The sequence below is a fragment of the Anas platyrhynchos genome, chromosome 7 (assembly GCF_047663525.1).
Source record: "Anas platyrhynchos isolate ZD024472 breed Pekin duck chromosome 7, IASCAAS_PekinDuck_T2T, whole genome shotgun sequence".
Taxonomy (NCBI): Eukaryota; Metazoa; Chordata; class Aves; order Anseriformes; family Anatidae; genus Anas; species Anas platyrhynchos.
The window spans coordinates 17,864,865-17,877,481 of NC_092593.1; the positions used below are offsets into that span (position 1 = coordinate 17,864,865).

General features: G+C 35.6%; 1 protein-coding gene across 9 annotated transcripts in view; it reads left to right on the forward strand.

Moving 5' to 3' along the window:
- The window catches only part of SLC4A10 (solute carrier family 4 member 10), a 157,076-nt gene that overhangs the window by 30,265 nt on the left and 114,194 nt on the right, over positions 1-12,617 (forward strand). For 2 of the 9 annotated variants that reach the window (XM_038182596.2, XM_072040856.1), the window contains exon 1: positions 5,206-5,548. The exons of 2 other annotated variants lie outside the window; for them this stretch is intronic. In XM_038182596.2, coding sequence (XP_038038524.1) covers positions 5,468-5,548 — 81 coding nt within the window. In that variant the 5' untranslated portion in view covers positions 5,206-5,467. Of the gene's footprint in view, positions 1-5,205; positions 5,549-12,617 lie in introns of those variants that run through there. 5 more of the 9 variants (XM_038182600.2, XM_038182602.2, XM_038182599.2 and 2 more) reach the window with 3 other exon arrangements.

Below are 12,617 nucleotides of genomic sequence, written 5' to 3' on the forward strand. Positions count from 1 at the left end.
GGAAAATCATGGTCATTTTATATATAACCTTGTAGACAAAAGTTTAAAATTTATCATTTCACAAATTTTTTGTTCTTACAAATATTTAAATCATACAGTCTAGAAAATGATAATATTGCTAGGAAAGAAAACATACAATTGTGAACGATGGAGAGATTTTGTTTGCATTTATTTTTTGTGTTTCTCCAAGTACAAATGTAAGCACCTATCTCTTTTATGTACACTGCAAGCATAGCATTAGTAGTATATGTCTACACCTTTAGACTCTGCGTTCATCAACAGTCTGAAACACAGGGGATCTCTGCTTTCTCCTGCATTGTTTTTTGGGGAATGGGTTGCCAGGCATTTTCAAGATGTTTTTGAATTTAAAATATTGGTAAGAAATATTTTCACTTTTTTTCTTCTTTTTATTTTTTTTTCCACTGTTTGTTATACATTTATTCTAATTTGTCAGCAGCAGTGACCTGGATCATCAGAGAGTGATTACAGGCTTCAGTTTTAGTGCCAGGGTGCAGAAACATTGATTATGGGGTATTTGGCGCGTCAGATTTTGATGCTGCTATATTAACTGTTAGGAAAAGTTGAAACCAAGCAGTTCCTTTGTACATTTTGACTACACAGTGGTGGTTCAGGTCTGTCTCTGCTCATTTTCTATTTTGTTTTATAAATACTTCAAGTTTCCTTTAAGCACAGTCATGGTTATCCGCAGATGAGCTGATTAGATTTATGTAATGCCTGTTGAAATAATCACAAAAGGAGAGTCTTTGAACAGTATTTCATTTAAGAGAACAGAGCAAGCATATCCATAAATTATCACAAGATTTCACAGAGTTAATAAATTTAAACTTATATTTTCTAAATGGATTTATTTTTTGCCTAGAGAAGGGTTTTTATGTTTTACAACATGCCCCACTCTCAGTAATTTAATGGGAGCATTAAGTAAGAGGGAAATATGTAGACTAAAGGAAGGTAATAGAAACAGTCCTTTCATTAGGATTAAAGAGGAATGGGCTATCGTTAATTACTTTTGAGCTTATTCCACTCAAGTACAAAGATATTTTTGAATCTGTGTTGATGTAAATGATCAGCTGAAACTTAAGATCTGATGAATTATTTTGGTTAAGAGAAATTATTTATATTGCTAATACCATTCAGTGTATCAAGAAGAAACCTTGGTGTCTTCAGTACAGAAGCCAGCTGTTGCTGAGTCATTTGTGTTTATTTAATTTTTAAACTTTGATTTATTTATTTTTAATTTGGTTCAGGGTTCTAAACTTATTTCCAGTAGGTTTAGTCTCTTAAATTTTCTCAGTACTGCTATCATTACTAATCCTGCTGTTCATTAAATTTCAGCTTTTTTTCTTCACCCCTGCATTTTCATGATCCTGTCCTGCAAATATATAGGAAAGAAAAGCATAGTCTTGGTCTTTGATTTCTTGCTCTTGCAGACCTTCAGCTTCTGATAGGTAGTGAAAACAAAACCCAAAACAGCATTACAAATTTTATGTATTTATGCTTGTTTCACAATAGTTTTTACCGAATATTTATGCTTTTCCTTGTCTCTGGCATCTTCACAGTTACATAGACCTCCCCTTTAGTCTTTACTTTGTTAAGCTAAGCAAAACAAACCCTTTCAGTTTCTTCTCCAAATTTCCTTGACCTTTGTAGAAGTCTTTATCTCTTGCAGTTTGAATTAATTTTTTTAAGCATAGATGATCAGAATCATGAACAATATGCTTTTAATAAGCTTCATATTATTGCATTAATATTGATATCTGTATATGAGAAATATCTTCTCTGGTAATTTAAAGATTTCATTTCCTTTTCCATAGGGACATCACATTGGTAGCTTGTAATTACTCTGTGATCAGCTTTTGCCCCCTCAGTTCTCCCACTGTGGTTTTCAGCTCCCGAGCTCTCAATTTCTAGCAGAAACTCAGTGATCTTAAGTTCACATCATTGCATTTTGCATTATTAAATTTTACCTCAGTTTTATTCTTGTGGTCCTAAAAGTAATCCAAGTCTTCCTGTTAATGTTCCATTTCTCTTGTATTAGCAGTGCTTTCTAATACTGTCATCAGAAGCTTTTTGAACAAACCCGAACTGTGATTTTTGGCATCATTCATATTGCTTGTGCTGTAGCCACTAATACATGTAGTAAAGTTGTTTCTTCAAAATGTTGCTGAGGAATATGTGTCCGTGTTTTTCTTCCAGCTTGTTTGGTACAGCACTACATCATTTCACCTTACTTTTATAATCTGCGACACTTTTAATTGATCTCAAATGTTCTCTGTCATGATTGCTAGTACTAGCAAATCTGACTTAAATTGAATCTCAAAAGTTGAGTGATGGATGTTCTGCTGTCTACTTGCTACCTGCTTTTGTCAGGTCTCTGACATAAAGCTGGTTTGTGATGGATTCAGAGTGACCATTGTTTCATCTTGCATAATCCATAGGAACTCTGAATTTGCCTTTTTTTTTTTTTTAATTCTTGCTCTTTTTCTCTGAAGAAAAAATAAAATAAGATCAAACTGTATATTGTGAGTAATGCTTCTGTATGCTGTAAAGAGATACCTGTTGATTCTCCAAAGGGAATGGATTATCAGCTTTTTGCTTTAACATTTGTCAAATAACTATAAAACGTTATTGTATTTACACCTGTCTATACCCATTGCTAATGAAATGTTAAAATTTTCACATTTGCAAAATGGTAATTATATTGCCATGAATTAAAATATGGAATATCTTTTGGGAAAAGCTTCTGCAGCTGCGATAATATGCACAAAGAAATACTGTATACTTCTAAGTGCATTTAGAATTTGTACTGAGATTTTAACCTAACTCAGGGAGATATTATTCTATAATGTCCCTTATTGCCTCATGAGTTCTTCACATCTCCAACTGCAGAGAGATTTTTTAGTCCTTGTGCATAGAAATTCTAAATTATGTTTCTGACATCAGTGATTGTATCTCCTAGCTTTGTGTGTTTTCACTCTTTGAAGGGAGATCATCATATAACAGATTAGCATAGAGAGAGCCTACATAGTATTTATGAGAGGTGAGTTGGCAACTTCCAATTTTCTTTATTTGGTCATTTGCTTTTTTCATATCATGTTGCTGGCCTCTGTATCCTGGCTGTGTGGCATGTGGGGTCTTAGCACACATGCTAAGGTTGTCAGCAGTGCATGGACTGTACGCCTGTGGTTGTACTCCCCTATGTAGGTGTAAGCAGCTACTGATCTGAATATAGCATTGAAGATCTGAGTGTTTGCATAGGAATAAATACATTAATACTTAGTAATGATGTATCGACATTTATTTTAAATTATCTTTTGAAATGAAAATATTAACTTGAGATATATTCCTATTCCACACTGATCAGGGAAAGCAATTTTCCTCTTCTTTTATTGCTGAATCACTCCAGTCTATTTTCTGAAGGGCTTTTTGTCTGCTTGCATATGTATTTATATCCAGTGCACATAATTTAGTAATTTTTTTTTTTGGTTGAAAGTGGATTCATGAATTATTCTGGAAGAACTTTGGAAGTGTCAGCTTTCAAGAACATTGCCGGTGTTTGAAGCAGCGCCCTGACTGCCACTATCATCAGCATTGAAATAGTAGCATCAGGTTGTTAGGCCTCTAGGTTAACTCTCTTGGAGTATAAAAAGCAGTGTCAAGTCTGGCCTGATTTGGTTCCCTCGTGCAGTTAAAGCCTCCTGGGGCTTTGCTAACTAGCATCTGTTACTGAAGATGGCTACCTTAGCCAGGAATTTTCTATACCTAACCACATGTCAGTGGAGACCCTCTAGGAATGTGTGACTAAGTGAGTTCCTTTCCTTGTAGGTGAAGAGTCCTTTTGTTAAGGCAGTAGCATGCTGTATGAAGTGAAACAATTAAAAATTTATAGAAGACAATTTCTCTCTCTAAAGGGAGATACGTGGTATTCATGGATGAGACCAGTTTGCTGTTATCAGTGTCATAATGTGAATGACTGTAAGCCAAACTTGATTAACTGTAAGTTGCTCAAAAGAGCAATTACTACAAGTGTATAATAATAATGTTAAACTAACAGAATATGATCTGGGTGAATTAATTTAGAACCATTTGCTCCTACTTTCAGCTTCTGCTTGTATTTCAAAGTAAAGAAGGACATCAAAATTAATTTGAAAACATGCAAGCTATTTGAGCCAATATAGTTTAATTAAGGATGATTTCTGTCTTTTTCCCCAAGTTTTATTTGTCTGTAAAACTCATTCACTAGGAATATGTGTTTAGCATGTGTTGAGGTAATGTTCCTGTGTGTTTAATGTTATGGACAGCCTGTCACTAGAGGACTTTCTCACTGTGCCAGTGCTAGTAATTTTTCATTGGGTCAAGAATACAGAAGAGTTATGAAATGAAAACTTTTCTAGTTTATTGGTTGCAATATTTCTTTCTAATTCTGTGTTGGGATTTTTTTTTGTTTGCACAAGTTTGTTGCTAGAATGATAGCAAAAATAAATATAAGCAATAATTTTAAGTAAGGATCTATTTTCCTTTACAATTGTATCAAATAGGTCTTTGAATAAAAAGTCTGGTTATTACTGTGTAGTCCTAACTGTTTAAAAATTACTAAGGAGGATACTGTGCATTTGTTAGCTTGAAAGGTCTCTAGTATCAGAAAAAAACCCATGCATGATTGCTTTGTTTGATATCAAAACACATTTTTGCTGTCATAATACTGGCACATTTTCAAGGCATGCTGTTTTCTGGCTGCTAGCAGGGAGTAATGGAAACAATGCAGTGATCATGCAATTTCTTGAAAATAAACACCAAAATACTTAGGCAAGCAATGTTTTCAATTTTAGAGACTCAGATTTATAAGGCTGCACAAAATAGCTGTTTCTGTACCACAGAGATATTTAAATGCCTTGCTGCCTGTAAATTGTTTGTAATTTCTTTCTGGTAATTTTCCTTTGGATCAGATTGTGATGCTGCTTCTGAATGGTGATACTGCTTGTTGAGGAGTGGTCATGCAAGCAAAATTTGATAACCTCGATATGTCATTTCATCTGCTGCTTTTCTTTTGTTAATGCAAAGCTGGTTGCATAATATCTAATTTCTCCTTTAGCTGACCACAGATGAAAACAAAATCTATAATGGCAGCTCTAGGTTTTATAAAAAAAAAAAACGCTAGTGAGGAGTTGAAGGATGTGGCTTGTTCTGTTTGGATGATGCAGGATTGCTTTAAGCAGTAAGCTTACTGTTTTCAGATGGCATTAGCAGCATCAGTGATATAGCTGTGTCAGCCTCCTTGACTACTGGATGTCTGTAACTGCACGGAGGAAACTATATTTAAGATCTGATATCTTGAGGGTAATGACTCCAGCACTTACTGATGGACAGAATGGCTGTTAATGCTTTCTTCACTAGCCCAGAAGATTTTGAAAGATAGATGGGTCTGTGATGCACTTTTGTGAGACAGGAAATGCAATTTTTGGGGGTCTCTGGAAATAGAAAGGTCATGCAGCTTGGAACCGGTGAGACATTACAGTCTTTAAGTCATCAGGTATGACCTCATAGTTTACTAATATTTCTAACACAAGGGTTTGTTTTACAGTTTTAGGTCATTTACAGTCTCTTTGTCTGTGTAATTGCTTCATGTTGGATTTGCTACAGGATTTATAGGGTAGACTGTTTACATAAGCAGAGCAATGTATATCTTGGAAATCTAATGTGTTGTGAATTGCTATTTGAACAATGTAAGGTTATTGCATATATATTTTCAACCTGTTTTTATTGTGAATATGATTTCTTTTAACTAAGTCACGGTAGCAGGTTATGCCTTTGCTGTAAAGTAAAATGGCAAGGCTGTATTGCAGTTTTATTTTGCTTTGTCTTTACATGGCAACACAATGCTATTGTGTGAATGTGTTTATTTTTCAGATGAAGCACAGTGTAGGGCAACTCTTACCTACAGTGGCAGGTTATTTAAAAGAACGTATCACATTGTGTAACAGAGCTGAGCTATTCTGCAGGCACAGATCTTACTTCATTTTGCAGTAGTAGGTTTTTTTTTCCCCTTCGTTTCAAATCAGATTTAAAAATAGCTCACTGAACATAACGCTTAAAGTTTGGCAAGATAACTCTCCCCTTTTTAATTATTATGCTCAGTGATGCATACTAATACTAATGGGTTGTAAAATGGAAGATTAATAACTTAAATATTTAGAATGTTGTTTAAAACCAAATTAATTTTTACTTATCCTTTTTGTTTATAATTGTTGCCAACTTTATTGCAAGGCTGGTACTTTGGGAGCTGCTAATCTATTGTGGTGACTGATAGGAAAGTCCAAGAACATAAAAGAAAACAAGTATATGGGTATTTTACATAGGAAGATAGTGGCCTAATTTCATGTATGAAGGACAGAATGGTATTAGTTATACTGTTATCACATTAGGTGTTATAAATGGTAGATAATAGCCATTGAAGAGTTCCTATTTTATTGCCCTTGAATACCTTGAATACAGCATACAGCAATTATATTTCATAGAATTTGTAGGAGAAGTTTATTTTCAAAAACGATGTTCAGCTCCATCTTAAGAAATTCTAGATGTATTTGCAGAACATTTCCATGGCAACGTATTTGGCCATGTGTTTTAAAAGCTCAGCTGAAGCCTGAAAGTAATGTGCAATATTTCTGTTGCTTGCTTTATTCTTGTGAAACAACAGTTTGCACATGTAACTGGACTGCAGATTGGCAGGGGTGATTAGTACTTCCTGACCCCAAAGCTCAGGATTAAGTGATCAAGGTTTGAAAATATTTTCATATTTTCACCTAAAAATGTAAACATGGAAAAACACGGATTTGATTTTGCATTTAGAACTGCATTCCAGTTTCATCCCAGTTTAATAACATTTTATTGGAAATGAATATGTGTGGGAGACCACAAAAGACCAAACTTGAGAATGTACAGCAAGTAGTTTCAGTAAAAATGGCTGTCTTCTCATTTTTAATTAAAAACATATTTCTAAAAAATGTTTTATTACTCTTACTGCCCATAATTTATAGTTTCCCAGTCTACTTATCCAGCTTACATTCTTAATAATAATGGGAAAAGACTTCCCTACTCCTAAGCTTGATTAGGTTTGAAATGATTTCAGTATATCTTTCACTTGTTACAAGATCTTTTTAATCTGTTAGAATTTAATTTCAGTGTTTTAATGCATTAGTCACAATGAGTACATTCTGTTTCTTGGCATTGGAATGAAATTCCTGAAAGTATTGGTTTCATGGTATTTTGCTGCTTTGCGGGGTATTTGAGGCCTTTTTAAAAGGACCAATCCTCCCCCCAGCTTCTTTGGTTTTCTTATTCAAGTATAATTTAAAATCTTGACTTACCTGTGTTTTGAAGTTCTTCCTGGAGTTTCCTTTGCTCATTAAAAATAATTAGATCTTCCTGAAATTTTGCATAAGTGGAAGCTATAACAGTATGCCATGTACTTACCCTGGATTCTGTTTTATCATTTATATTAATTCTGCAAATTGTATTCTGTTTTCAAAATGTGACATTGGTAATCCCAAAATAATGCAGTAGACATGCATTGTGGCAGGCTTAGTATGGAAATTATCTACAGAACAAAATAAATTGGCAAATAATGTTAGCTTGAGGAAGTCTGCGTTTAGGTCATTTCATTTTGAAATACCAACGTGACCAACTGTTTTAAGTGAGTTTGAGTATGTATTTCAGTCAAAGGGCATACTCCCATTAGGTGCTTCTTCATTTGGGGAGACAGTAGAATACTACTCCTAAGGAATCTATGAAGGAGGTAAAGTTCTTGTAAGAGGAGGAATTGCAGCCAGGTAGAGACGCATGAGGGAAGGGAATTAGAAGTTATCTGGAAACTTGAAACTATAGAAACTGTTTTGTTTGTTTAGCTCTCCATTATCCAATGGCAGTGTAAGTGGCATCACCTAACACAAGGGTTTTTTTAGTGCATTCTTTAAAACTTTACCTTCCCTCCTCAGACCAAGTTGATTGCACCTGTGTTTGAAAGTGCACTTTGTAGAATGCTGTGTTAGAAAGGGTCTCACTAACTAAAGAACTCCTTCCCCTTGACCATGAATTTTGAATACACATCTGTGAGTATAGTGTGTTTCCCAATCTTTAAACATTCATATTTTCAGAACTTGATGATAAAGATCTTATGAAGGATTAAAGCTCTGTATGGAAGTTTTAGGAACTGTGTTAACTAGTGGGTTGTGTGAGAAGCCTGGTATTGGTGTCATTTACCAATTCTAAACATGAACGCTCACACACATGTACATACTCAGTTGTGTACGGCCATGCTTTTGCCTACTTCTGATTGCCATTTTAATTCCACACTACTGACTCTTTTCATGCCTAATAGTGCCAATTTTTAAGGACACGATAACACTAGGGCAAATGAGAGATTGTGGCCAAGCTTTCACAAATGGCAAAAGAACACTAGAAACAAATAGTAATTTCAGAGTGAGAATTCAGTTCCTCTTGTCCTACATCAGTCTTCCTCCCAGGAGATGATCCTGTTCCCTAGTCAGATTCTTCTCATTTAGTACTTTAATTCATATACCCCATCACTGGGCCTAATGACCTGTTTTGGGGTAGACTTAGTGTAAGTGTATCAGAAAGCCCTAAACAGAATGTAGCATAAAATAAGTATGCAATAGCTGCCTACAGGGTCACAAAATACATTGCTCAATGACTCTATCAGTTTGCACTCCAAGAGTATCACCGTGTGATCATTCTGAGGGAAGACTATTTGAAGGAGTTTTGCTGGGACATATGAAGATGTGGAAACTTGCTGTGAACACATCACAGCAATAATGCCCCAGTAATGTGTTCCATTTAAAACAGTCATAGTCCCAACCAATTCCTGTAGAGCTGGAAACTCCTAAGAGGGAGTAGTGGGGAAGGTTACAGATTAATGCAGTAAAAACGTGTGGTTATGCATTACACAGAATGGCATTTGGGAGAAGAAGCAATGGTCTGTCTGTCTCATACCCCTTCCCTGCTCTAGTAACGGTGATAGGAGTTGCTCATCCTGTTTCTTGTTTCTTTGCAAGACTGTGTTTATTTTGATTTATGTAGCTTATCTATAGAAGTTAATAATAACAATAAAAACAAACAACAAGCCAACATTAACGTGAGTGCTGTTTCACTACTGTTATCATGGTCTTTTCCCTCATGATAATTAAGCTAAGCTTAAGTAGAAGCTGAACCATAATTCTGGTAATTTCTGATAGTTTGTATTGATTTTTTACTAATTAATATACAGAATAATCTACATAATGCTTTCCATTGCACCTTACTGATTTCAGTCTGATCCTGAAAGGAAGACCATCACTTGAGTTGGTTTTAAAACATACATACCATTATTACAGGATTGTAAGGGATGGTAAATTGGAGAAATACTATTATTCTCATTTTACTAAGGGAGCTCTGTCCCACATAAATAACATGGCTACCCCAAAACCAAACAGAAAATAAAAATTTAGCCTGGCTTGCTACTTTGTGTGGATCACTGGATTGCCTTGTCTGTGAATTGGGGTCTTGGTATTGGTGACAGTCTTTGTAGAACTATTTATCATTTTAGACTCAGACACTAGTAATCTAAGTACATTAAATCAAGGAAAAAATATAATTTTTGCATTTTATCAAGGGGAAAGTTGATAAGAATAAAAATGATTGCAGAATCACAGAATTGTTGAGGTTAGAAGGGACAGCTAGAGGTTATCCAAGCCCCTGGAGCCTAGGGAACTGGAGTCTACCCCCTGCTCAGAGCAGGGACAGCTAGACCACGTTGCGTAGCACCGTGTCTAGTCGGATTTTGAGTATCTCCAAGAATGGAGACTCTGCAACTGCTCTGGGTAGCCTGTTCAATCTAAGTCCTGTCTAAGCTTTTTCTTCTCCAGGCTGCACAGTCCCAGATATTTCAGCCTCTCCTTGCTTGACAGACGCTCCAGTCACTTAATCACCTTCCTGGCCCTGTACTGGGCTCATTCCAGTATGCCTGTGTCTCCCATGTAAGATGGGAGCCCAGAACTAGACAAAATACTTCAGATTTGTCTTGACCAGGATGGGTAGAGGGGAAGGTTTGTATTATCTGGGAAGGAAATTTGGATGATCTGTGAACTAGTCCATCAAATATAGGAGATTTTGGACAGGGATCTTTGAACAACGAGGGCTGAAAGAACTGAAAATTATAAATAGTAATATTTTTTAGTAATCCTTTGGAGAAGAAAAGCTTAAAAAACAGCTTTATTTGACTCATAGTAATTGTGTTAGTGATGAAACCTGCTGTTTTAGAATTTCTGATGTATGGAATCAGAGTCCCCAAATGCCAATTGAAATGAGCAGAGAATTAATTCTAAAGGGAAAGATTGAATTTTAATTTGTTGAAGCTAAGTAAATATTAATGGAACTGTAAAAAAAAGATATAATCTGATATGATATAACTAATAAAAAGTATGATATAAGTAATAAAAAAAATGGTGAACTACGGGGAACATGAACTTCAGGGATCCATAAGCTGTGTCTTTAGTCAACTTGCCAAAAATTATTTCTGTTGTAACCTCAGAACATTGACAGAGCTTTCAAATGTTCTCAACTGATGCAGCAAACATCAGCTGGTGCAAAATATTCTGCTGAGTGCATTGAATGAAAAAGTAAAACAGTGTTAAGTTACGTGAGAGAGAGTTGAAGAATTGTAAAACTTCACTCCTCTTTAATAGCTTGCCCTCTCTCCCCTCAGCTGCCTAAATAAAATAATGTATATAGGAGCCATCAGTGATTCAGGATTCTCTCCTGATAACATAATGAGTTTACTTGTCTGAATTCTCTTTATTAAAAATTTTATGCAAGCATACACACAGTCATTAAAATACATGCAAGAAATCATACCCATGTGGTTTGCATCCATGTTTAATGCAATTAAAACTATTTTAATGAAAGTAGTATTGGTTTTATGCCCCAATCCTGTGACTAAAATTTTCCAGCAAAAGCAGTGTCATTTTTCTTTTTCTACTTGACTGAACCCTGCAAGTGAAACAGCAGAAAAATACCTTGTCCTTGCATTTGAGCAGCAAAATGTTTTCCTATTTTTCTTCCAACTTTTCTAGTCCTATTCCAGGAAAATATTTATTGAATATAAAATTTTAGATTTCATAGGTGTGTGTTTGTGTGTGTTTATGGGATCATTAGAAAAATCTAATGTATGAAAAAAATACAAATGAATAGTGTTGTAATACTAGCAGTAATATAACATAGTGATTTTTTATTGCATTGTATATTCTGCTGAAGATAATTACTGGATGCTTAGATTCTACATGGCAGATATAGGCCTGATGGTGTGGTTACTCTTGAGGATGAAGCTCAGTGTCTGGTAACTGTGATTTTATCTTCAGAATATCAGTTGTGGTAGTTGTGCTAATACATGTCAAAATATATGACTTAGATGACCGGGGATTTAATGGAAGGGACTAGACATTGACAGTAAAGTTTACCTAATGTATGAAATGTGAAGTGTATGAAAACCCAAATCTGTCTTGGCATTCTTGTTTTGTTCAGGAAGAAAGTGATGACTGCTTTCTCCAGTAACTGATTGCCTTGTTACATTCAGCAGGTTTGTTCCCTCTGCTAGATCTCAGTGTACTGTCTCTAGTCCTTCTGCACATAGTCATAAGGGGATTTCTCATTACTGGTAGTGAGTGTCTTGCAGTGACTCACTGGGCTCAGTTATTGCCCAGTCTGCCTTCTGCTCTCCTCCTCCTCTTTCCTGAGTATTTTTCTGTTTTGTAGGGTGCAGATGTGCTGAGATTTCTCAGTCATCTAACTTCTAATGCAAAGATGCATATTTGCTGTGGATGTCACTGAAAGATGTAATCTGTGCTGTCAAAAGTAGTTACAAGCACTGCCTTGTGTCCTGAACATCTATAGTAGCAGCAACCTCAACACAGATCTGGGACATGCTCTGTCCTTTTCTTGCCTGCTTCAACCAATAAGAAGTGTTAAATCGTTTCCTTTTTAGTGTCCTTTGCAATTGCTGAGACAGAGATTAAATTTACATTTTTGGCAATGTCTGTATCATCAGCTATAAACAAATTTCCCTGGTAATCGCTTAGACTTGATTTCCCTCATGGGCCTCCTTTTACATCCATAGAAATGTCGTTATCAATTTTTAGTTTAGCTTCCTTTTAATTTTACTGTCTTTACTTGACTACACTGTACACACCTGTAGATCTCTAATTTAACATAGAAACCTGCAGAATAGCACCTTTATCTGCTACTGTGGATAGTGTAAAATTTCCTAAGGTGAACTGCTTTTTTTTCTGTCACAGCAAACGACATTCAGGCTCTTTGGCTTTGGACACTTCTGACACACACTTATATAGAAAGCTGGGCAGCAGTGATCCCGTAAAATAAATTGGCTAAGCCCTGGAGCTGATGCTAACTCCATAATGGATGTTCCTGCCTTCCTGTCATGCTCATTGCCAAATCTGTTCCCCTCTTGGTTCACAGTTTATCTATATGGGTTACACATAGTGATGTACACTGATGTAGCACATCACTGGAACAACACTGCTCTTTTCATAAAA